General features: G+C 32.6%; 1 protein-coding gene across 10 annotated transcripts in view; it reads right to left on the bottom strand.

Annotated features, from left to right (window-relative positions):
* Positions 1-27,790, bottom strand: part of LOC125250592 (receptor-type tyrosine-protein phosphatase mu-like) — a 230,570-nt gene that overhangs the window by 2,444 nt on the left and 200,336 nt on the right. For 9 of the 10 annotated variants that reach the window (XM_048163240.1, XM_048163242.1, XM_048163243.1 and 6 more), the window contains 9 exons: positions 20,739-20,855; positions 20,264-20,418; positions 16,947-17,082; positions 14,555-14,704; positions 12,477-12,650; positions 11,424-11,555; positions 5,562-5,687; positions 5,252-5,415; positions 4,328-4,463 (listed from right to left, as the gene is read on the bottom strand). In XM_048163240.1, coding sequence (XP_048019197.1) covers positions 4,328-4,463; positions 5,252-5,415; positions 5,562-5,687; positions 11,424-11,555; positions 12,477-12,650; positions 14,555-14,704; positions 16,947-17,082; positions 20,264-20,418; positions 20,739-20,855 — 1,290 coding nt within the window. The remainder of the gene's footprint in view (positions 1-4,327; positions 4,464-5,251; positions 5,416-5,561; positions 5,688-11,423; positions 11,556-12,476; positions 12,651-14,554; positions 14,705-16,946; positions 17,083-20,263; positions 20,419-20,738; positions 20,856-27,790) is intronic. The other variant, XM_048163241.1, reaches the window with a different exon arrangement.

The following is a 27,790-nucleotide window of genomic DNA, read 5'->3' as shown; positions in this document are numbered from 1 at the left end:
GTTAAAACCACCCATTCGCTGGGTTAAAACATTCCATTCGGTGGGGTTAAAACAACCCAATTGCTGGGTTAAAACCACCCAATTGCTGGGTTAAAACCACCCATTCGCTGGGTTAAAACATTCCATTTGCTGGGTTAAAACATTCCATTTGCTGGGTTAAAACCACCCATTCGCTGGGTTAAAACCACCCATTCGCTGGATTAAAACAACCCAATTGCTGGGTTGAAACCACCCATTCGCTGGGTTAAAACAACCCAATTGCTGGGTTAAAACAACCCATTTGCTGGGTTAAAACATCCCATTCGCTGGGTTAAAACAACCCATTTGCTGGGTTAAAACATCCCATTCGATGGGTTTAAACAATACAATCACTGGGTTAAACAACCCAATCGGTGGGGTAAAAACAACCCAATTGCTGGGTTAAAACCACCCATTCGCTGGGTTAAAACAACTCAATCACTGGGTTAAAACCACCCATTCGCTGGGTTAAAACAACCCATTCGCTGGGTTAAAACATCCCAATTGCTGGGTTAAAACATCCCAATTGCTGGGTTAAAACCACCCATTCACTGGGTTAAAACAACTCAATCACTGGGTTAAAACAACCCAATCGGTGGGGTTAAAACAACCCAATTGCTGGGTTAAAACCACCCATTCGCTGGGTTAAAACATTCCATTCGGTGGGGTTAAAACAACCCAATTGCTGGGTTAAAACAACCCAATTGCTGGGTTAAAACCACCCATTCGCTGGGTTAAAACATTCCATTTGCTGGGTTAAAACATTCCATTTGCTGGGTTAAAACCACCCATTCGCTGGGTTAAAACCACCCATTCGCTGGGTTAAAACAACCCAATTGCTGGGTTAAAACCACCCATTCGCTGGGTTAAAACAACCCAATTGCTGGGTTAAAACAACCCATTTGCTGGGTTAAAACATCCCATTCGCTGGGTTAAAACAACCCATTTGCTGGGTTAAAACATCCCATTCGATGGGTTTAAACAATACAATCACTGGGTTAAACAACCCAATCGGTGGGGTAAAAACAACCCAATTGCTGGGTTAAAACCACCCATTCGCTGGGTTAAAACAACTCAATCACTGGGTTAAAACCACCCATTCGCTGGGTTAAAACAACCCAATCGGTGGGGTTAAAACAACCCAATTGCTGGGTTAAAACCACCCATTCGCTGGGTTAAAACATTCCATTCGCTGGGTTAAAACATTCCATTTGCTGGGTTAAAACATCCCATTTTCTGGGTTAAAACAACCCAATCGGTGGGGTTAAAACAACTCAATCACTGGGTTAAAACAACCCATTTGCTGGGTTAAACAACCCAATCGGTGGGGTTAAAACTATCCAATTCGCTGGGTTAAAACATTCTATTTGCTGGGTTAAAACAACTCAATCACTGGGTTAAAACAACCCAATCGGTGGGGTTAAAACAACCCATTCGCTGGGTTAAAACATTCCATTTGCTGGGTTAAAACAACTCAATCACTGGGTTAAAACAACCCATTCGCTGGGTTAAAACATTCCATTTGCTGGGTTAAAACATCCCATTCACTGGGTTAAAACAACCCATTCGCTGGGTTAAAACATCCCAATTGCTGGGTTAAAACATCCCAATTGCTGGGTTAAAACCACCCATTCACTGGGTTAAAACAACCCATTCGCTGGGTTAAAACATCCCAATTGCTGGGTTAAAACATCCCAATTGCTGGGTTAAAACCACCCATTCACTGGGTTAAAACAACTCAATCACTGGGTTAAAACAACCCAATCGGTGGGGTTAAAACAACCCAATTGCTGGGTTAAAACCACCCATTCGCTGGGTTAAAACATTCCATTTGCTGGGTTAAAACATCCCATTCGCTGGGTTAAAACATCCCATTCGGTGGGGTTAAAACAACCCAATTGCTGGGTTAAAACAACCCAATTGCTGGGTTAAAACCACCCATTCGCTGGGTTAAAACAACCCAATTGCTGGGTTAAAACCACCCATTCGCTGGGTTAAAACATTCCATTCGCTGGGTTAAAACATCCCATTCGGTAAGGGTTAAAACAACCCAATTGCTGGGTTAAAACAACCCAATTGCTGGGTTAAAACCACCCATTCGCTGGGTTAAAACATTCCATTTGCTGGGTTAAAACATTCCATTTGCTGGGTTAAAACCACCCATTCGCTGGGTTAAAACCACCCATTCGCTGGGTTAAAACAACCCAATTGCTGGGTTAAAACCACCCATTCGCTGGGTTAAAACAACCCAATTGCTGGGTTAAAACAACCCATTTGCTGGGTTAAAACATCCCATTCGCTGGGTTAAAACAACCCATTTGCTGGGTTAAAACATCCCATTCGATGGGTTTAAACAATACAATCACTGGGTTAAACAACCCAATCGGTGGGGTAAAAACTATCCAATTCGCTGGGTTAAAACATTCTATTTGCTGGGTTAAAACAACTCAATCACTGGGTTAAAACAACCCAATCGGTGGGGTTAAAACAACCCAATTGCTGGGTTAAAACCACCCATTCGCTGGGTTAAAACAACTCAATCACTGGGTTAAAACCACCCATTCGCTGGGTTAAAACAACCCAATCGGTGGGGTTAAAACAACCCAATTGCTGGGTTAAAACCACCCATTCGCTGGGTTAAAACATTCCATTCGCTGGGTTAAAACATTCCATTTGCTGGGTTAAAACATCCCATTTTCTGGGTTAAAACAACCCAATCGGTGGGGTTAAAACAACTCAATCACTGGGTTAAAACAACCCATTTGCTGGGTTAAACAACCCAATCGGTGGGGTTAAAACTATCCAATTCGCTGGGTTAAAACCACCCATTCGCTGGGTTAAACAACCCAATCGGTGGGGTTAAAACAACCCAATTGCTGGGTTAAAACCACCCATTCGCTGGGTTAAAACATTCCATTTGCTGGGTTAAAACAACTCAATCACTGGGTTAAAACCACCCATTCACTGGGTTAAAACAACCCATTCGCTGGGTTAAAACAACTCAATCACTGGGTTAAAACAACCCATTTGCTGGGTTAAAACATCCCATTCGCTGGGTTAAAACATCCCATTCGCTGGGTTAAAACAACTCAATCACTGGGTTAAAACAACCCATTTGCTGGGTTAAAACATCCCATTCGCTGGGTTAAAACAACCCATTTGCTGGGTTAAAACAACCCAATCGGTGGGGTTAAAACTATCCAATTCGCTGGGTTAAAACCACCCATTCGCTGGGTTAAACAACCCAATCGGTGGGGTTAAAACAACCCAATTGCTGGGTTAAAACCACCCATTCGCTGGGTTAAAACATTCCATTTGCTGGGTTAAAACCACCCATTCACTGGGTTAAAACAACCCATTCGCTGGGTTAAAACAACTCAATCACTGGGTTAAAACAACCCATTTGCTGGGTTAAAACATCCCATTCGCTGGGTTAAAACAACTCAATCACTGGGTTAAAACAACCCATTCGCTGGGTTAAAACATTCCATTTGCTGGGTTAAAACAACTCAATCACTGGGTTAAAACAACCCATTCGCTGGGTTAAAACAACTCAATCACTGGGTTAAAACAACCCATTCGCTGGGTTAAAACAACTCAATCACTGGGTTAAAACAACCCATTCGCTGGGTTAAAACATTCCATTTGCTGGGTTAAAACAACTCAATCACTGGGTTAAAACCACCCATTCACTGGGTTAAACAACCCATTCGCTGGGATTAAAACTGTCCAATTCGCTGGGTTAAAACATTCCATTTGCTGGGTTAAAACAACTCAATCACTGGGTTAAAACATCCCATTCGCTGGGTTAAACAACCCATTCGCTGGGATTAAAACTGTCCAATTCGCTGGGTTAAAACAACCCAATCGCTGGGTTTGTCCATTTTAAACCATATTTGGGTTGTTTTTAACCCAGTAGTTTTTAGAGTGAATGTTCAGATTAAGTTCTGTACATGTGTGCAAAATAGTGCATATTTAATGAGATGATGCCTCATTTGCATATTAAAACATAACATTTCATAAAACCTGTAATACAATAATGTTAGCAATTCTTAATTTGATCAATCAATCGGGGAAAGTATGGTCAAATCTATTAGTTACGTTTATCCTATTTTCACCTGTAGTGCCTTTCCTTAATAAATATCGATCATCATCACAGTAACACAGTCTCATTTATGACCTGAAGCTGAGCCTGATCTCACTGGAGAAGCTTTAAATTCCTCAAAGAGCTTTTGATTCTGGATAGTCAAAAGCGTCTGTTCTGGATGTTTAAATCTGAAGGCCGATGAGAAGAGAGTGAAGTCTGTACCAGAAGATCCACCATGTTGGGCTTGTTGTTGCGCAGCGTTTTGACGGCGTGAAACACGTCAACAGAGCGCTGGTGTCGCAGCATTTCACTGACGATACTGATGGCACAAAACGTCCCGCTGCGACCGCCGCCGTTCCTAACGGGACAAAAGACGACACGGTAAAAATTTCTGTTACCATTCAACCTAATAAATTCATAAAGAAACATTTCTTATTGTTATCAATGATCAAATAAATGTTAATGTTTTTGTGGAGGCTGTTTTCAACATTGATAATAATCAGAAATGTTTCTTGAGCAGCAAATCATCATATCAGAATGATTTCTGAAGGATCATGTGACACTGAAGACTGGAGTAATGATGCTGAAAATTCACAGGAATAAATTACACTTTACTATATATTCACATAGAAAACAGCTGATTTACACTGGAATAATATTTCACATTTTTTACTGTATTTTATGCAGAAGAGACATCTTTCAAAAAGTCTCTATGTTTGAAATTAAATACTTTTAATGTCTTTTTTAATGTCAAATCAGACTGTTTGGTGAAGCCATTCAATCTAATAAAGGAAAAAATATATATATAAATGTTAACATTGTTTAAACTGTGCAAATATTTGTATTTTATTGTAACTTTAAGTGATATAAATCATGTGAATAGATGGTTTCATGCAGCTGTCGTCTCTGAAGCGCAGTTGGTGTGTTTGGCCACTAGATGGGAGTGTTTCTCTTCACATCAGAAAAAACACTTGTGAAGTCACTCAAACTCCTTCAGAAGCTCCAAATGAATGAAAGCACTAATGATCATCGATCTGTTTTCCTGCTGCGATCAGAGAGGATTATGGGGGATTGTGTCTGACACACCTGTGTTTTTTCATGACAGGTGAGAGTGTGTGTCGTGAGTGTATCAGGGCCTTCACTCACAGGCAGTGTACGACCGTGCGTCCCTCTCCTCCGTCGTACTCCTCCTGCCATTTGTCCACCTGATGGATGAGCTTGAGGAAGGAGCGTTTGGACACGGGCGTGTCGCGGTACATCGGCCAGCCCAGAAACTGGAACTGCTGCACCATCCGGTACCCGTCCTGCGGCTGAAACACACACACTGTTTAAAGAGGACCTATTATACCAGTCTTGATGTTGTTTTTGTTTCTGAGTGTGTGTGTGTGAGTGTGAGTGTGTGTGTGTGTGAGTGTGAGTGTGTGTGTGTGTGTGTGTGTGAGTGATGGTCACACACCCGTGCGGCGTTGTATATGCGGAAGATCCTGCTGATGATGTCCTCCTCCAGATCAGCGGACACAAACTCCACCTGCAGCGGACCGTGACGATGGACACCGTTCTCAGGCCAGTACTGTGGACACAACTACACACACACACACACACACACACACACACACACACACGGATCAGTGTAAGCACTTCTCTGCTCTTTTATTCCTGTTACACACAAAAAAAGTGCACAAAAGAAACAAACAGACAATCAAAAACACAGCAGACATCTTCCCAGCACTATAAACGGCATGAAATATGAATTGACAGACACTATGAGTGTGTGTGTGTGTGTGTGTGTGTGTGTTCATTATCCATTCAAATCTCCCATCATCCTCACTCTCACTCCCATTGTGTAGTGTTTTTGTGAAGGAATACGTGATGAAAAGGAGCCTGTGTGGATCTGTGGTGTGGGACACATCGTCTCACTCGGCGTCTGAAGTGTGTGTGTGTGTGTGTGTGTGTGTGTGTGTGTGTGTGTGTGTGTGTGTATGTGTGTGTGTGTGTATGTGTGTGTGAGCTGTAGATGTGTCTACTCAGCGAAAACATCCACTTCTCACACAAAAGAATCAAAACACTCTCACAGATTTACACCTGACAGAAGCGACGGCACACTGCTTCATCACACAGAGATAAACACTATGAACTCTGATTTAATGTTGTCATTCGATTCGTTTCATGATTCTTCCTCATCTGGAGAAGAGTTCAGTCACAGATGATTCAACAGAGTCTCTCATTTAAACAGTTGGTAAGTTTGATTCATTTCACAGAATCAATTTATACCGTCCGTTTCAATGAATCGATTCAAATTCTTCAGCAGAAAGAGTTGATATGTTTGATTCATTTCAGAGAATCAGTTCAAACTGTCCGTTTCGATGAATCGATTCAAACTTTAATGAATCGATTCAAAACTCTGAATTCAAATATGTGATTTTTTCATGTAATAACGTTTTAGTAAATATATCAGTAGGTGAATATATAATGAAAATGAGAGATGATTCAATAGAGTCTCTCATTTAAACTTCAGCAGAAAAAGAGTCGGTAAGTTTGATTCATTTCACAGAATCAATTTATACCGTCCGTTTCAATGAATCGATTCAAATTCTTCAGCAGAAAGAGTTGATATGTTTGATTCATTTCACAGAATCAGTTCAAACTGTCCGTTTCAAAGAATCTATTCAAACTTTTTTAATGAATCGATTCAAAACTGAATTCAAATATGTGATTTTTTCATGTAATAACGTTTTAGTAAATATATCAGTAGGTGAATATATAATGAAAATGATAGAAGATTCAATAGAGTCTCTCATTTAAACTTCAGCAGAAAAAGAGTCGGTAAGTTTGATTCATTTCACAGAATCAATTTATACCGTCCGTTTCAATGAATCGATTCAAACTTTAATGAATCGATTCAAAACTCTGAATTCAAATATGTGATTTTTTTCATGTAATAATGTTTTAGTAAATATATCAGTAGGTGAATATATAATGAAAATGAGAGATGATTCAATAGAGTCTCTCATTTAAACTTCAGCAGAAAAAGAGTCGGTAAGTTTGATTCATTTCAGAGAATCAGTTCAAACTGTCCGTTTCAATGAATCGATTCAAACTTTTTAATGAATCGATTCAAAACTCTGAATTCAAATATGTGATTTTTTTCATGTAATAATGTTTGAGTAAATATATAAGTAGGTGAATATATAATGAAAATGAGAGATGATTCAATAGAGTCTCTCATTTAAACTTCAGCAGAAAAAGAGTCGGTAAGTTTGATTCATTCCACAGAATCAATTTACATCCGTTTCAATGAATCGATTCAAATTCTTCAGCAGAAAGAGTTGATATGTTTGATTCATTTCAGAGAATCAGCTCAAACTGTCCGTTTCAATGAATCGATTCAAACTTTAATGAATCGATTCAAAACTCTGAATTCAAATATGTGATTTTTTCATGTAATAATGTTTTAGTAAATATATCAGTAGGTGAATATATAATGAAAATGAGAGATGATTCAATAGAGTCTCTCATTTAAACTTCAGCAGAAAAAGAGTCGGTAAGTTTGATTCATTTCAGAGAATCAGTTCAAACTGTCCGTTTCAATGAATCGATTCAAACTTTTTAATGAATCGATTCAAAACTCTGAATTCAAATATGTGATTTTTTCATGTAATAATGTTTTAGTAAATATATCAGTAGGTGAATATATAATGAAAATGAGAGATGATTCAATAGAGTCTCTCATTTAAACTTCAGCAGAAAAAGAGTCGGTAAGTTTGATTCATTTCACAGAATCAATTTATACCGTCCGTTTCAATGAATCGATTCAAACTTTAATGAATCGATTCAAAACTCTGAATTCAAATATGTGATTTTTTCATGTAATAATGTTTTAGTAAATATATCAGTAGGTGAATATATAATGAAAATGAGAGATGATTCAATAGAGTCTCTCATTTAAACTTCAGCAGAAAAAGAGTCGGTAAGTTTGATTCATTTCAGAGAATCAGTTCAAACTGTCCGTTTCAATGAATCGATTCAAACTTTTTAATGAATCGATTCAAAACTCTGAATTCAAATATGTGATTTTTCATGTAATAATGTTTTAGTAAATATATCAGTAGGTGAATATATAATGAAAATGAGAGATGATTCAATAGAGTCTCTCATTTAAACTTCAGCAGAAAAAGAGTCGGTAAGTTTGATTCATTTCAGAGAATCAGTTCAAACTGTCCGTTTCAATGAATCGATTCAAACTTTTTAATGAATCGATTCAAAACTCTGAATTCAAATATGTGATTTTTTCATGTAATAATGTTTTAGTAAATATATCAGTAGGTGAATATATAATGAAAATGAGAGATGATTCAATAGAGTCTCTCATTTAAACTTCAGCAGAAAAAGAGTCGGTAAGTTTGATTCATTTCACAGAATCAATTTATACCGTCCGTTTCAATGAATCGATTCAAACTTTAATGAATCGATTCAAAACTCTGAATTCAAATATGTGATTTTTTCATGTAATAATGTTTTAGTAAATATATCAGTAGGTGAATATATAATGAAAATGAGAGATGATTCAATAGAGTCTCTCATTTAAACTTCAGCAGAAAAAGAGTCGGTAAGTTTGATTCATTTCAGAGAATCAGTTCAAACTGTCCGTTTCAATGAATCGATTCAAACTTTTTAATGAATCGATTCAAAACTCTGAATTCAAATATGTGATTTTTTCATGTAATAATGTTTTAGTAAATATATCAGTAGGTGAATATATAATGAAAATGAGAGATGATTCAATAGAGTCTCTCATTTAAACTTCAGCAGAAAAAGAGTCGGTAAGTTTGATTCATTTCACAGAATCAATTTATACCGTCCGTTTCAATGAATCGATTCAAATTCTTCAGCAGAAAGAGTTGATATGTTTGATTCATTTCAGAGAATCAGTTCAAACTGTCCGTTTCAAAGAATCGATTCAAACTTTTTTAATGAATCGATTCAAAACTCTGAATTCAAATATGTGATTTTTTCATCTAATAATGTTTTAGTAAATATATCAGTAGGTGAATATTGCTGTTTATGACTATATATTGTTATACAGGTGTATATATAATGAAAATGAGAGAAGATTCAATAGAGTCTCTCATTTAAACTTCAGCAGAAAAAGAGTCAGTAAGTTTGATTCATTTCACAGAATCAATTTATACCTTCCGTTTCAATGAATCGATTCAAATTCTTCAGCAGAAAGAGTTGATATGTTTGATTCATTTCAGAGAATCAGTTCAAACTGTCCGTTTCAAAGAATCGATTCAAACTTTTTTAATGAATCGATTCAAAACTCTGAATTCAAATATGTGATTTTTTCATCTAATAATGTTTTAGTAAATATATCAGTAGGTGAATATTGCTGTTTATGACTATATATTGTTATACAGGTGTATATATAATGAAAATGAGAGAAGATTCAATAGAGTCTCTCATTTAAACTTCAGCAGAAAAAGAGTCGGTAAGTTTGATTCATTTCACAGAATCAATTTATACCGTCCGTTTCAATGAATCGATTCAAATTTTTCAGCAGAAAGAGTTGATATGTTTGATTCATTTCACAGAATCAGTTCAAACTCCGTTTCAATAAAACAGTTCAAAATATGTATTTTTCACATGTATTAAAATGTTTTATTAAATATATCAGTACGTAAACATTGATGTTTATGACTATATATTGCTATACAGGTGTAAATAAATGAAAATGAGAGATGATTCAATAGAGTCTCTCATTTAAACTTCAGTAGAAAAAGAGTCGGTAAGTTTGATTCATTTCACAGAATCAATTTATACCTTCCGTTTCAATGAATCGATTCAAATTTTTTTAATGAATCGATTCAAAACTGAATTCAAATATGTGATTTTTTTCATGTAATAATGTTTTAGTAAATATATCAGTAGGTGAATATTGCTGTTTATGACTATATATCGTTATACAGGTGCATATATAATGAAAATGAGAGATGATTCAATAGAGTCTCTCATTTAAACTTCAGCAGAAAAAGAGTCGGTAAGTTTGATTCATTTCACAGAATCAATTTATACCTTCCGTTTCAATGAATCGATTCAAATTCTTCAGCAGAAAGAGTTGATATGTTTGATTCATTTCAGAGAATCAGTTCAAACTGTCCGTTTCGATGAATCGATTCAAAACTCTGAATTCAAATATGTGATTTTTTCATGTAATAATGTTTTAGTAAATATATCAGTAGGTGAATATTGCTGTTTATGACTATATATCGTTATACAGGTGCATATATAATGAAAATTAGAGATGATTCAATAGAGTCTCTCATTTAAACTTCAGCAGAAAAAGAGTCGGTAAGTTTGATTCATTTCACAGAATCAATTTATACCTTCCGTTTCAATGAATCGATTCAAATTCTTCAGCAGAAAGAGTTGATATGTTTGATTCATTTCAGAGAATCAGTTCAAACTGTCCGTTTCAGTGAATCGATTCAAACTTTTTTAATGAATCGATTCAAAACTTTGAATTCAAATATGTGATTTTTTCATGTAATAATGTTTTAGTAAATACATCAGTAGGTGAATATTGCTGTTTATGACTATATATTGTTATACAGGTGCATATATAATGAAAATTAGAGATGATTCAATAGAGTCTCTCATTTAAACTTCAGCAGCAGTAAGTTTGATTCATTTCAAAGAATTGGTTCAAACTGTTTGTTTCAGTGAATCACTGAATAATTTCATGTATTATGTTTATTATAAATATCTGTAGGTAAATCCTGTTGTTTATGACAATGTATTGGTGCATATAAACGAGAACTGTTGAATATAATAGTGATAAACAGTGTGAAAGCGTGCTATCTGATGCTGTACTTCACTTTCACACATGTTGAATCTCTGTGAAATGTTGGTTCTTCTGATCGCTCTTGAAGTCAATTAAGAGCAAACACAGGAAGATCATGAGTCTGAGCTGCAGCGGATCCACACAGGAGCGGTGCGGTGTGTGTCGGGCTTCAGACTCTCTGAGCGCTTTGATCCGGGGCCGTTCTGACAGAGCCTGAGGCTTCCGTCCCCACAGACCCGCACATGAATCTCAATCACTGTCTCAAACACAAACTTCCTCTGTGAACGGCCGCAGCGGGTCACCCGTCACCGTTCATTATTTATCATTCTGTCAGAATACTTCCTCACGGCCCACGATCCCTCGCTCCTCCACAGAGCCCGCCTTAAAAACTCAACGACCAATCAGACGCTTTTGACTCACATACCGTATTTTCTGGAATACAAGTCACAATTTTATCATCCGAATCGTCAGACTCACCTGAGCGGGATCCACGTCGTTCAGCATGACGATAGACGTGCAGTGATAGTCCAGAACCAGCCTCCAGAAATCCTTCACTGTGTTCGGCAAAGGATGCTGGGTAACGATGAACGCGGACGGCTGCTTGTAGCTCTGATTGATCACAACACTACGTCAAACATCATCTCGGCATGCATTTAAAGGGTTAGTTCACCCAAAAATGAAAATTCTGTCATTAATTACTCACCCTCATGTCGTTCCACACCCGTAAGATCTTCGTTCATCTTCGGAACACAAATTAAGATATTTTTGATGAAATCCGATGGCTCAGTGAGGCCTGAGCAATGACATTTCCTCTCTCAAGATCCATTAATGTACTAAAAACATGTTTAAATCAGTTCATGTGAGTACAGTGGTTCAATATTAATATTATAAAGCCACCAGAATATTTTTGGTGCGCCAAAAAAACAAAATAACGACTTATTTAGTGATGACCGATTTCAAAACACTGCTTCAGGAAGCTTCGGAGCGTTATGAATCAGCGTGTCGAATCATGATTCGGATCGCGTGTCAAACTGCTGAAATCACGTGACTTTGGCGCTCCGAACCGCTGATTCGACACACTGATTCATAACGCTCCGAAGCTTCCTGAAGCAGTGTTTTGAAATCGGCCATCACTATATAAGTCGTTATTTTGTTTTTTTGGCGCACCAAAACTATTCTCGTGGCTTTATAATATTAATATTGAACCACTGTACTCACATGAACTGATTTAAACATGTTTTTAGTACATTAATGGATCTTGAGAGAGGAAATGTCATTGCTCAGGCCTCACTGAGCCATCGGATTTCATCAAAAATATCTTAATTTGTGTTCTGAAGATGAATGAAGGTCTTACGGGTGTGGAACGACATGAGGGTGAGTAATTAATGACATTATTTTCATTTTTGGGTGAACTAACCCTTTAATTCAAATGTATTATATTTTTTTCTATAAATTATATAAAGAATATTTACATTTTTGTCATTTTTCAGTACAAATATCTAAATGAAGATGCATTAAACATTGCCGTACATCCATGAGCGCGGCGTTGATGTAGTTGCTGCTCTCTCCGTCGATGGTGATGAGGAAGGGCAGGCAGCGGTCGGGAGGAAGGACGTCCATGCAGCGGTTCTTCTCGTGGTTGCGCGGCAGCAGAGCGATGCTGCAGTCCTCCACGCGCAGCGTCGGCGTCACCATGTTCAGAGTCTGTCAACACACACACACACACACACACACACACACACACACACACACACACACACACACACACAAACTATCAACAATAATATTGTGGTCAACAAAACTTTGATGCTGGCTTGAAAGCCTGAAAGTTTGAAGTAGTTTAACAGCTTTAAACGGGACCTATAACGCCCCTTTCACAAGATGTAATACACACTACCAGTCAAATGTTTGGAAACATTACTATTTTTAATGTTTTTGAACAAAGTCTCTTATGCTCATTAAGGCTGCATTTATTTAATAATAATACAGAAAAAACAGTAATATTGTGAAATATTATTACAATGTAAATCAGCTGTTTTCTATGTGAATATATAGTAAAGTGTAATTTATTCCTGTGATCAAAGCTGAATTTTCAGCATCATTACTCCAGTCTTCAGTGTCACATGATCCTTCAGAAATCATTCTAATATGCTGATTTATTATCAATGTTGGAAACAGTGCTGCTGAATATTTTTTTGGAACCTGTGATACTTTTTTCAGGATTCATTGATGAATAAAAAGTTAAAAAGAACAGCATTTATTCAAAATATAAATCTTTACTATCACTTTTCATCAATTTAACACACCCGTGCTGAATAAAAGTATTAATTTCTTTAAAAAACAAAACAAAAAAAACCTAAACTTTTAAACAGTAGTGTATATTGTTACAAAATATTTTAAATAAATGCTGATATTTTTAAACTTTTTTAAAACTATCCTGAAAAAGTATCACAGGTTATAAAATAACATTAAGCAGAACAACTGTTTCCAACATTGATAATAAATCATCATATCAGAATGATTTCTGAAGGATCATGTGACACTGAAGACTGGAGTAATGATGCTGAAAATTCAGCTTTGATCACAGAAATAAATTATATTTTAAAGTATATTAAAATAGAAAACCATAATTTTAAATTGTAATAATATTTCACAATATTATTGTTTTTCCTGTATTTATTATGAAATAAATGCAGCCTTAATGAGCATAAAAGACTTTGTTCAAAAACATTAAAAATAGTAATGTTTCCAAACTGGTAACATCAGTCTCTGGTGTCTCCAGAATGTGTGTGTGAAGTTTCAGCTCAAAATCCCCCACAGATCATTTATTATAGCTTGTCAAATTTGCCCCTGTGTGGGTGTGAGCAAAAACACGCCGTTTTTGTGTGTGTCCCTTTAAATGCAAATGAGCTGCTGCTCCCACCCCCTTTCCAGAAGAGGGCGGAGCTTTAACAGCTCAACAACAACGTTTTCTGGGTTGAGATGCACTGGAGACCCGATTATAGCACTTAAACACCTTTAAGTTTGAAGTATTTAAATTGAAAGGTTTTAAGTAGCTTTAAGTTTTAGTTTAGTAGTTTTAAAAGATGGAATTTTAGATAGATAGATAGATAGATAGATAGATAGATAGATAGATAGATAGATAGATAGATAGATAGATAGATAGATAGATAGATAGATAGATAGATAGATAGATAGATAGATAGATAGATAGATAGATAGATAGATAGATAGATAGATAGATAGAAAAGAAACTGGCTGTAGAAACAGAGTTTGTTGTTTGAACAGAAATATAAACCCGATATCATCTGCTTCCAATATTGGCCTAATCAAATAAATGGTGATAATTTATTTAAAAAAAACGGCCTGATACTGAAACAATTTCAGCATATTGCGATATGTGATATATTCATATTAGTCATTGAGACAAACACTCATATTTTACCTTTTTTTCCGCCAGAGTACTTTGTAAAATCAAATCAAAGCGGCTGAATCACAGTAACACACAAACTCATATCTTCAGCTCTGAAACCGATTACAGATAACGTCAGAGATGCGAAATACATTTTTCTTTTCTTCAAGCTTTGAGTAAGATTCAATTCTCTCACCCTGAACTCCTCTTTGATTGGACTGGAGTTGGTCTGAGGGTCCAATCGGTTCATGTCGTAGTAAACAGAGCGAAGCTGATTGGCTGGGATGGTGGTGTCGCCGCAGAGACACGCCTCCAAAATGGCATCATGGATAAAGACATACTGCTCCTGACAACGACAAGAAATGAGATCCAGTACGGCTGAAAACACAAGAGAGACCTTATCAGATCTGTGGAGACTTGAATCATCAAGGATGTGCTGAATCCATCAGAAAGTGACATTTATAATGTTACAAAAGAGTCTATTTGTTCTTTAGAACGTATAGAATAGAATAGCTGTTTTCAAATCATCATATTAGAATGATTTCTGAAGGATCATGTGACACTGAAGACTGGAGTAATGATGCTGAAAATTCACAGGAATAAATTACACTTTACTATAAATTCACATAGAAAACAGCTGATTTACATCGTAAAAATATTTCACTATTTTTCAGTATTTTTGATCAGCCTTGCTGAGCCGAAGAGAACATTTAAACATCTTACTGACCCCAAACTCATACAAAACACCGCTGTGTAATGAATCTGTTGGTTTCCTCCATCGCTGTGTCCCAACATCCTTCATCTGTTTTGTATTCATGGAATTTGTCAGCGTTGAAAATGCAGATGCCGCTGTGATTGCACTCATTTGTTTCACGAGGGATTTGGACGGCGTGAGGCAGAAAGAACATCAAACTTTATTAGCGGCGAATCATCAAAGCATCTCAATATTGAAATCAGAAGCTTTCGCCCCAGCGACTCGAGCTGTTTGATGGAAATCACTGCTGAAGTGACATTTCCAAACCATCTTGGCCTGTCACCGTTGACTAGATTGCGAGGACGGGGTCAGCGCGTCTCTGATTAGGCATCTGCCGCGAACTCTGACCTTTGCGGCGGTGCATCAGAATCCGGCCGCGCCTGAAAACGACGCGGCGCTCTAATGAGCGGGCGCGTGTGTCGTCGCAAATTATCAGTGACGGTTCAAACGCGCGTGTAAAAAGGTAACGAGCGCCCGTCGGGCGACAGAGCGTGCCAAAACACCTGCGAGGGAAACACACACACGCCTCTGAAGGTCACTGAACTTAAGGAGGGTGAATCAGGCAGACGTTAGTGCAGCGCTTCTCAAATACCAACCCAGACGTCATCTATGAAACATGCGGCCGTTAAACGTAATGATGCCGGAATTACAGTGAAGCGGTGCGGCGAGTGAATCCAGATGGCGTGCGTTCAGGACACCGGAGAGATCTTCATCTGCAGCCGTACATAAACCCGTCAGGAGCACCGTAATCTGCTTTCCTTACTCAGATGCATTTACCGCTCTTATGCGTGATGTTGAGAGAGTTTATGAGATGCTAACAGGTTAAAATAGCAGCGGCGTGTTTGACATGCTGGAATCAGGAGGACTCGAGTGCATTTACAGCGCTTTAACGCTCTCGCACGAGGATTTTTCTGTTCTAAAAGCCTCTTTGTGCATTCATTTCTATTTATATCTGTGTTTTAAGGCAAGACACTACAGGTGAATAGAATAAAACTGAACTACTCTGCAAAAATGTCTCATTTTCCAGCACAAATATCAGCAAGAGTGAAGTCTTGTTTACTGAAAAATGTGTCAAATTTAAGTCATTTTGCTTCTTAAGTACTGAACTAAACCTTGAATATGAATATTAAAATCATTAATAAGATAAATGAGATAAAATAAAATAGATTAAAATGAAATAAATAAAAAATAAAATAAATAAAATAATGAAATAAAATACAATAAAAAATAAAATTAATTCAAATAATTCAAATTAAAATATGTGACTAAAATTGCTACAGTAGTAGGACATTTGATACTAGTTACAGTGAATTATTTGGTGCTTCCTAAAATAAAAAATAAATAAAATAATAATTAAATTAAATTAAATTAAATTAAATTAAAATAATTAAAAATAAAATGTAACTAAAATTGCTACTGTAGTAGGACATTTGATACTAGTTGCAGTGAATTATTCCATAAAATAATATAAATTTTGATTAGTTACTTAATGATTCTCATTAATTCTTACTAATAATTACTTAATGCTTCTCATTAAATCAGATTAAACTCCAAACCAACTCAGCTGGACGATGACATCACTGTTTTCTGCAGAGCTGCTTTATAGCTGAATTGAACTCATTTCATAATTAATGTACTTTACACACTTATTGAACCGAAATGAATCAACAACTGATTTCAACTGAATAATGACGGTTTACAGCAGAACTGAATCCTGTGTGCATCACTGATTCTGTTATTTTTATTTTAAGGATTAATATAGTGTAAATATAAATCAAATGCAATATCTCTCATCGTTTTCACATTTCAAGGTCAGAGGTCAAAGGTCAAATACCTCGGTCTGGACCATGTTGACCCTGCGCGATCGCAGCTCCCTCACGCAGTTGTAGATGTCGACCACGCCCTCCCGCTCCGCCATGTCCAGCATGATGTCAATCACGATGAAGCAGCCTGTTCGCCCCGCCCCCGCACTGTGAGGTGACCAATCACAACACAGATTGAGGTTAACAGAGAAAACAGAGATGAAATCCAACTTAACATAACATAACATAATACAACATAATACTGTATAATATAATATAATAAAGCACTATAGAATCAGAGAATAATATAATATAATATAATACAACATAATACTGTATAATATAATATAATATAAAGCACTATAGAATCCAAGAATATAATATAATATAATATAATATAAAGCACTATAGAATCAGAGAATAATATAATGAATATAATGCACTATAGAATCCAAGAATATAATATAATATAATATAATATAATATAATATAATATAAAGCACTATAGAATCCAAGAATATAATATAATATAATATAATATAATATAAAGCACTATAGAATCAGAGAATAATATAATATAATACAACATAATACTGTATAATATAATATAATATAAAGCACTATAGAATCCAAGAATATAATATAATATAATATAATATAATATAATATAATATAATATAATATAATATAATATAATATAATATAATATAATATAATATAATACTACATAACATAATACAACATAATACTGTATAATATAATATAATATAAAGAACTATAGAATCAGAGAATAATATAATATAATATAAAGAACTATAGAATCAGAGAATAATATAATATAATATAATATAATATAATATAATATAATATAATATAATATAATATAATATAAAGCACTATAGAATCAGAGAATAATATAATTAATATAATGCACTACAGAATCCAAGAATATAATATAATATAATATAATATAATATAATATAATATAATATAATATAATATAATATAATATAATATAATATAATATAATATAAAGCACTATAGAATCAGAGAATAATATAATTAATATAATGCACTACAGAATCCAAGAATATAATATAATATAATATAATATAATATAATATAATATAATATAATATAATATAATATAATATAATATAAAGCACTATAGAATCCAATATAATATAATATAATATAATATAATATAATATAATATAATATAATATAATATAATATAATATAATATAATATAATATAAAGCACTATAGAATCCAAGAATATAATATAATATAATATAATATAAAGCACTATAGAATCAGAGAATAATATAATATAATATAATACAACATAATACTGTATAATATAATATAATATAAAGCACTATAGAATCCAAGAATATAATATAATATAATATAATACTACATAACATAATACAACATAATACTGTATAATATAATATAATATAAAGCACTATAGAATCCAAGAATATAATATAATATAATATAAAGAACTATAGAATCAGAGAATAATATAATATAATATAATATAATATAATATAATATAATATAATACTACATAACATAATACAACATAATACTGTATAATATAATATAATAAAGCACTATAGAATCAGAGAATAATATAATATAATATAATATAATATAATATAATATGATATAATATAATATAATATAATATAAAGCACTATAGAATCAGAGAATAATATAATTAATATAATGCACTATAGAATCCAAGAATATAATATAATATAATATAATATAATATAATATAATATAATATAATATAAAGCACTATAGAATCAGAGAATAATATAATATAATATAATATAATATAATATAAAGCACTATAGAATCAGAGAATAATATAATATAATACAACATAATACTGTATAATATAATATAATATAAAGCACTATAGAATCCAAGAATATAATATAATATAATATAATATAATATAATATAATATAATATAATATAATACTACATAACATAATACAACATAATACTGTATAATATAATATAATATAAAGCACTATAGAATCCAAGAATATAATATAATATAATATAATATAATATAATATAATATAATATAATATAATACTACATAACATAATACAACATAATACTGTATAATATAATATAATATAAAGAACTATAGAATCAGAGAATAATATAATATAATATAAAGCACTATAGAATCCAAGAATATAATATAATATAATATAATATAATATAATATAATATAATATAATATAATATAATATAATATAATATAATATAATATAATATAATATAATATAATATAATATAATATAATACTACATAACATAATACAACATATTACTGTATAATATAATATAATATAATATAAAGCACTATAGAATCCAAGAATATAATATAATATAATATAATATAATATAATATAATATAATACTACATAACATAATACAACATAATACTGTATAATATAATATAATATAATATAAAGAACTATAGAATCAGAGAATAATATAATATAATATAATATAATATAATATAATATAATATAATATAAAGCACTATAGAATCAGAGAATAATATAATGAATATAATGCACTACAGAATCAGAGAATAATATAATATAATACAACATAATACTGTATAATATAATATAATATAAAGCACTATAGAATCAGAGAATAATAATATAATATAATATAATACTACATAACATAATACAACATAATACTGTATAATATAATATAATAAAGCACTATAGAATCAGAGAATGATATAATATAATATGATATAATATAATATAATATAAAGCACTATAGAATCAGAGAATAATATAATTAATATAATGCACTATAGAATCCAAGAATATAATATAATATAATATAATATAATATAATATAATATAATATAATATAATATAATATAATATAAAGCACTATAGAATCAGAGAATAATATAATATAATATAATATAATTATAATATAATATAAAGCACTAAAGAATCCAATATAATATAATATGATATAATATAATATAATACAATATAATACTACATAACATAATACAACATAATACTGTATAATATAATATAATATAATATAATAAAGCACTATAGAATCAGAGAATAATATAATATAATATAATGCACTATAGAATCCAAGAATATAATATAATATAATATAATATAATATAATATAATATATATAATATAATATAATATAATATAATATAATATAATATAATATAATATAATATAAAGCACTATACATTCAGAACAGAATCTCTGAGTTTATAAGCGTGTCATGTGACTGCAGATGGTGATGATGTCATACCTGCAGTGGACCACGATGGGTCCGGCATTAGTGGGTGATTTGGCCTTGACCCTGCGCACGAAGCCCAGCAGACCCGTCGAGTGATACGGGACGCCGTGATCCGGCCAGCCGGTGAAATGGAACTGACTGATCTCACGAATCTCATGAGCTCCTCGCTGCAGACGAGACAGAGCCGCACATGTGACGCCTGCGTCATTATTGTGTTAAATTCATGCGTCTCGTAATCTTGAATCAGAATAACATCTCTTTATCTCTCCTCTTCTCTGATGATGAGGGCGGGGCAACCTGTCACTCACATGAGATCCACCAATAGCAAACCACAACCATCCACTCAAAATCAAGCCCCGCCCTACATTTGTTCTTGTTTGCAAAGCCGTTTCACTCGGACATACGGCACAATAGACGACTTTAAGAGCTTGAGTTTGCTCTATTAATCAGCCTCAGTCAGCAGGAGTGTGTGAAGAGCGTCACTCACCTTCTCCACCGCAAACGTTCTGATCACGTATTCGGACAGAAGCTGCGTTTCGATCAGCGTCACCTTGATGTCGCGGTAGATCTCGGTGTCGTCCGGCCAGTATTTACAGCATTTCACCTGAGACACGGAAACAGACTGTCACCAGAGCTCAGGGGTGAACAGGTGCATAGGTTTGAGTCCGGCTCGCAACCTGATGAAGCCACTGTAACCCTATTTTTATTTAATAAGCCATGTTTTTGTGCATGTTTATTTAGAATGAGAATGCTGTCATTGCACACATTGTACATTATTTACATATACATAACAAAAAGTAAATATTAGATATATTAAATATTTGGTAAGTAAATATCGTAGTTATAAAGCAGATTTTATGCACAAAGTGCTTTACATAAAAGTGATTAAAAATAGTTTGATATTTCACACTTTAATCATTACATTCAAAAGAGTTATTTAAACATTTAAAATAATTTTACAAATAATTTTTTTAAGTTGTCAGTAGAATAATTAAATTCAAATAAGTAAAATTAAAATATGTGACCAAATATGCTACTAGTTACAATAAATGATTTGGAGCTTCCATAAAAAATTAATAAATTAATAAATAATAATAATAATAATAATAATAATAATAAAGATAAAAAATAAATAAATAAATAAAAATTTAAATTAAATAAAAATTAAACGAAATGATGAAATGAAATGCAATAGTAATAAAATGAAATAAAATAATAAAATAAAATAAAGGTTAGGTATTTTATACCTTTAATTAATGTGAGTTCACATACCTTACTCATTTTAATTTTAAAAATGTATATTTGTAAACAAGTTTTTTTTTTTTTTTTTTTTTTTTTTTACAAACAGGTTTTGTCAATAATGAAAAATAATGAAATTAAAATAAGTAAAATTAAAATGTGTGACCAAATATGCTACTAGTTACAATAAATGATTTGGAGCTTCCATAAAAAATAAATAAATAAATAAAGATAATACATAAATAAATTCCAATAATATAAATAAAATTAAAATTAAAAAAAATTAAATACATTAAAATTAAATAATAAAATTAAATAAAATTAAATAAAAGGTTAGGTAGATAAAAGTTTTTTTTTTTTTTTTTTTTTTTTTTTAACAAACAGGTTTTGTCAGTTGAATAATTCAATGTTAATAATTTAAATATGTGACCAAACATGTTACAGTAGATGGCCATATGATATTAGTTACAATAAATTATTTGGTGCTTCCTTAAAATAAAATAAAATAAAATAAAATAAAATAAAATAAAATAAAATAAAATAAAATAAAATAATAAATAAAGAAATGAAATAAAATAAAACAAAATAAAAGCAAAGTATATATATTTTTACACTATTAATTAATGAATGTGTGTTCTCACACCTAAATCATTATTTCTATATTCTTGATATTAGCCATAAAATAGTGCATAATAAAACATTTGAAGCTATAGATGTAGTTAAAATGAAATCAGATTAATGCATTAAAAGGGAGACACGAGGACAAGTTAATAAAAAAAGAAAAAAGTGCAGTGAAATGAAGAGATATTAGATTTCTACACTTTCTGAAGAATATGTGAATGATGCATAAGTGATAATGTGGAGCATCGAATCGTTTACGGCTGAATCCTCAGAAACACTTGAGCGAAGCCCGTCATGTCTGACCTTTCGTCTGAAACGGTGCCGTGCGATCGCGCTCAGTTTCAAATGTCACCTGATCACATTAAATTAAACCTTAACCAGAGGTGCAGAGGCCGCGGCGCTCGTGATTAACAGATGTATTGATCCAGAACTCCGGCTCCAGATCAATATGCTGTGGATGAGGGAATGATGGGATCGTCCTCCGTACGGCACTAATTTGAACAGCATTAGCTCTGATTGATTCCATTTCTGAAACTATAAGCAGCCGAATGCAGAAGAGCGTCACGTAAATCACGTCTGACCCGAAGGAACTCGTCCCAGCGCTTCTGTAACCATAGCAACACAGGTGTGTGCAGTAAGACCAGGGTAACCACAGGTAAACGGATACGTTTGTATGTTTCTGAGAAACACTGACAGCATTTGCAACAAACATTTTCATCTAATAACTCTAAAATGTCAAGTGAGAAATTTTTACACCTTTAATTAATGTGAGCTCATTATTTTCAAATGAGTTTTTTTTTTAAATATGTGACAAAATGCTACAGTAGATATTAATTGATAAACTAGTTACAGTGAATTATTTTTTGCTTTCTTAAAAGTCTTAAATAAAATAAGTACAATAATTAAATTTAAATAATTAAAATTAAAATACTGTATGTGAATAATAATGCTACAGTAGATACTAGTTACTTGATACTAGTTACAGTGAATTATTTGGTGCTTCCTAAAATAAAATAAAATTAAATACAAATTAAATTAAACAAACAAACAAACAAACAAATAAATAAAAAGTAGAATAATTAAATTAAAATAATTAAAATATGTAACTAAAAATGATACAGTAGATACTAGTTACTTGATAGTACAGTGAATTATTTGGTGCTAAATAAAATAAAATAAAATAAAATAAAATAAAATAAAATAAAATAAAATAAAATGTGTGACAAAATGATACAGTAGATACTAGTTACTTGCTAATAGTTACAATGAATTCTTTGGTGCTTCCTAAAATAAATAAATAAATAAATAAACAAATAATATAAAATAATATAAAATATCAAATAAAATAAATAAAATAATAATAAAATAAAATAAATTAACATAATTAAAATTAAAATTAAAATATGTGACTAAAATTGCTACAGTAGTAGGACATTTGATACTAGTTACAGTGAATTATTTGGTGCTTCCTAAAATAAAATAAAATAAAAAGAAATAAAATAATAATAAAATAAAATAAAATAAATTATTTGGTGCTTCCTAAAATAAAATCTAAATAAAACAATAATCAAATAAAATAAATTATTTGGTGCTTCCTAAAATAAAATCTAAATAAAATAATAATAAAATAAAATAAATTATTTGGTGCTTCCTAAAATAAATAAATAAATAAATAAATATATAATATCAAATATAAAATAAAATAAATAATAATAAAATAAAATAAATTAAAATAATTAAAATTAAAATATGTGACTAAAATTGCTACAGTAGTAGGACATTTGATACTAGTTACAGTGAATTATTTGGTGCTTCCTAAAATAAAATAAAAATAAATAAAATAATAATAAAATGAAATAAATTATTTGGTGCTTCCTAACATAAAATCTAAATAAAATAATAATAATAAAATAAAATAAATTATTTGGTGCTTCCTAAAATAAAATCTAAATAAAATAATAATAAAATAAAATAAATTTGGTGCTTCCTAAAATAAAATAAAAATAAATAAAATAATAATAAAATAAAATAAATTATTTGGTGCTTCCTAACATAAAATCTAAATAAAATAATAATAATAAAATAAAATAAATTATTTGGTGCTTCCTAAAATAAAATCTAAATAAAATAATAATAAAATAAAATAAATTATTTGGTGCTTCCTAAATTAAAATAAAAAATAAATAAAATAATAATAAAATAAATTCAAATAATTAAAATATGTTACTAAAATTGCTACAGCAGTAGGACATACAGTGAATTATTTGGTGGTTCCGTTCTGTTCCATTCCATTCCATAAAATAGTTTTGATTAGTTACTGAATGCTTCTTTAAAAGAAAATGAATCTAATCAATAAACTCCAAACCAACTCAGCTGGACGATGACATCACTGTTTTCTGCAGAGCTGCTTTATAGCTGAATTGAACTCATTTCATAATTAATGTACTTTACACAGTTATTGAACCGAAATGAATCAACAACTGATTTCTAATGACGGTTTACAGCAGAACTGAATCCTGTGTGCATCACTGATTCTGTTATTTTCCTGTTATCACGGTAAAGCTGCTTCGAATCAATCTGTACTGTATAAAGCGCTATAGAAATAAAGCTGACTTGACTTCAGAAAATTCACATCCCTAGTCAATAAAACTGCATATGCACTTCATTAATCAACACCTGCAACATCTGTCAACCAATCAGAATGAAGGATTCAACCAGTAAAGTCTTTTACTGCATAAAGCAGGAGTGTCTGATGGGTTTCTTCGTCTCCTGACGACTGTCGAATCTCTCAGGGATGTAATTCACACATTAATGTTCTCATTCACACATTACACACAGCTAAATGAGTTCTGCACTTCCAGACGTGACATCGATACCCGACCTCGCACCTCACAGAGCGACCGGACCGGATCAGAACACGCCTGGAACCATCTTCAGCGTTAACTGCATTAGAGTTCTCGTGCAGCGCTTCAAACAAAACCTCATTATGTGGCAATATAATCCAGTCAGCAGAGTGTTTCAGTATTACAACACCAGCACTAATAACTCTCACACACAAAATTGTTGCGTTCCGATCCAATACACGAATAAACATAAGCAGCACAACATATATGACAACATGATTACAAAACTCACTTTGCAGTATATGATAACTAGCACAAGAGAGAGAGAGAGAAAACACTGGGAATTGTGACACTTCTGAGAGATACATCGAGTGCGGAAATTCAATTTTCTCCACCATCATTAGAGTGGGAATGTGATTGGAGACACGAGAGTCTCCCGCTGAGACGCTCCTCCACAACGACTCCATCTGCAGCTCCTCTGGGTTTATATGACGGAAGAAACATCATATTATTTCAGCAATTATAGGACGGATTCTGTTTGTCTGCATGTGTTGGTCTTAATGGTGTTACTTGCATGCTCTGAAACGAATTTTCACATTAAAATATAGGAAAAAAATATCTGTATCAGTACAAACTTTGAATGAACTTTATGATCTGAAGGTTATGCAGCATTAAGCATTAATACACTAGGGTTTGAAAGCTAGACAGATTACCATTGCAAAGTTTGGGGTCATTACGACTTATATCTTCTATTGATCAAGGTGCATTAGATTGACCAAAGCAACAGTAAAGACATTTATAGTGTTACAAAAGTGACACTGAAGACTGGCGTAATGATGCTGATACACACACAGATAGATAAAATTATATCTAGACAAACAGAGTTTTATTAGTGTTTATCTTGAGAAAATTGCACGAGAACCTGGATTTGATCTCGTCTAAACAGTCCAAGAGTGAAGAAGAAGAGTAGAATTAGGTTTGGAGGACAAACAGAGCTGAGTGTCATCAGCATAGAAGTGGAAATTAACACCAAATTTCCTAAAAATATCACCAAGATAATAAATAAAAGAGGACCCAAGACAGAGCCTTGAGGAACACCTGTGGAAACAGATGATCTGAAATCTTTAAAGGATTAATTCACTTCAGAAGTCAAATTTTCATGATAATTTACTCTCCTCCATGTCATCCAAGATGTTCATGTCTTTCTTTCTTCAGTGGAAAAGAAATGCAGGTTTTTGAGGAAAACATTCCAGGATTTTTCTCCATATAGTGGACTTCACTGGGGTTCAACGGGTTGAAGGTCCAAATGTCAGTTTCAGTGCAGCTTCAAAGAGCTCTACATGATCCCAGACGAGAAATAAGAGTCTTATCTAGAGAAACCATCAGACATTTACTAAAAAAAAATAAAAATTTTATACATTTTAACCATAATTGCTCATCTTGAACCAGCTCTCTTCTTCTTCTCCATTTGAATTCTGGCAGTGAAGAAGCTGCTAAGTGTATTACTGCCCTCCACAGGTCAAAGTTTGAACTAATTGTTACATACTTGCACTAGCATATTGTATATGACAATTTAGTTCAAACTTTAATTCAAACTAGTTCAAAATGAGCATTTATGGTTAAAACGTATACAATTTTTCATTTTTTTTTTTTGTTCCAAAAATGTCCGATGGTTTCTCTAGATAAGACTCTTATTCCTCGTCTGGGATCATGTAGAGCTCTTTGAAGCTGCACTGAAACTGACATTTGGACCTTCAACCCGTTGAACCCCAGTGAAGTCCACTATATGGAGAAAAATCCTGGAATGTTTTCATCAAAAACCTTCATTTCTTTTCGACTGAAGAAAGAAAGACATGAACATCTTGGATGACATGGAGGAGAGTAAATTATCAGGGAATTTTCATTTGAAAGTGAACTAATCCTTTAAGTTGGACAAATTGAGTATGATCGGAGAGGATCTAAACTAAGTGAGAGGGACACCAGTAATACCAATAGAGATTAATCTATCTGAAAGAACTTGATGAGAAATGATAAACTGAGAAGATGAGGAAATTATGGAATTATCAATAAGTAAAAAGCTGTAAAATTTCGCCAAATTGGATTTAGTGCCAACAAGAACCTCAGTTTTATTAGTGTTTATCTTGAGAAAATTGCACGAGAACCTGGATTTGATCTCGTCTAAACAGTCCAAGAGTGAAGAAGAAGAGTAGAATTAGGTTTGGAGGACAAACAGAGCTGAGTGTCATCAGCATAGAAGTGGAAATTAACACCAAATTTCCTAAAAATATCACCAAGATAATAAATAAAAGAGGACCCAAGACAGAGCCTTGAGGAACACCTGTGGAAACAGATGAGGAATATGATCTGAAATCTTTAAAGGATTAGTTCACTTTCAAATTAAATTTTCCTGATAATTTACTCTCCTCCATGTCATCCAAGATGTTCATGTCTTTCTTTCTTCAGTCGAAAAGAAATGAAGGTTTTTGAGGAAAACATTCCAGGATTTTTCTCCATATAGTGGACTTCAATGGGGTTCAACGGGTTGAAGGTCCAAATGTCAGTTTCAGTGCAGCTTCAAAGAGCTCTACATGATCCCAGACGAGGAATAAGAGTCTTATCTAGAGAAACCATCAGACATTTACTAAAAAAAAAAAAAAAATTTTATACATTTTAACCATAATTGCTCATCTTGAACTAGCTCTCTTCTTCTTCTCTATTAGAATTCCGGCAGTGAAGAAGCTGCTAAGTGTATTACTGCCCTCCACAGGTCAAAGTTTGAACTAATTGTTATATACTTGCACTAGCATATTCTATATGACAATTTAGTTCAAACTTT

Source organism: Megalobrama amblycephala, linkage group LG17 (genome assembly GCF_018812025.1).
Source record: "Megalobrama amblycephala isolate DHTTF-2021 linkage group LG17, ASM1881202v1, whole genome shotgun sequence".
Taxonomy (NCBI): domain Eukaryota; kingdom Metazoa; phylum Chordata; class Actinopteri; order Cypriniformes; family Xenocyprididae; genus Megalobrama; species Megalobrama amblycephala.
The sequence above is the reverse complement of the archived record's forward strand: the minus strand, read 5'-3'. Positions and strand labels throughout refer to the sequence as shown.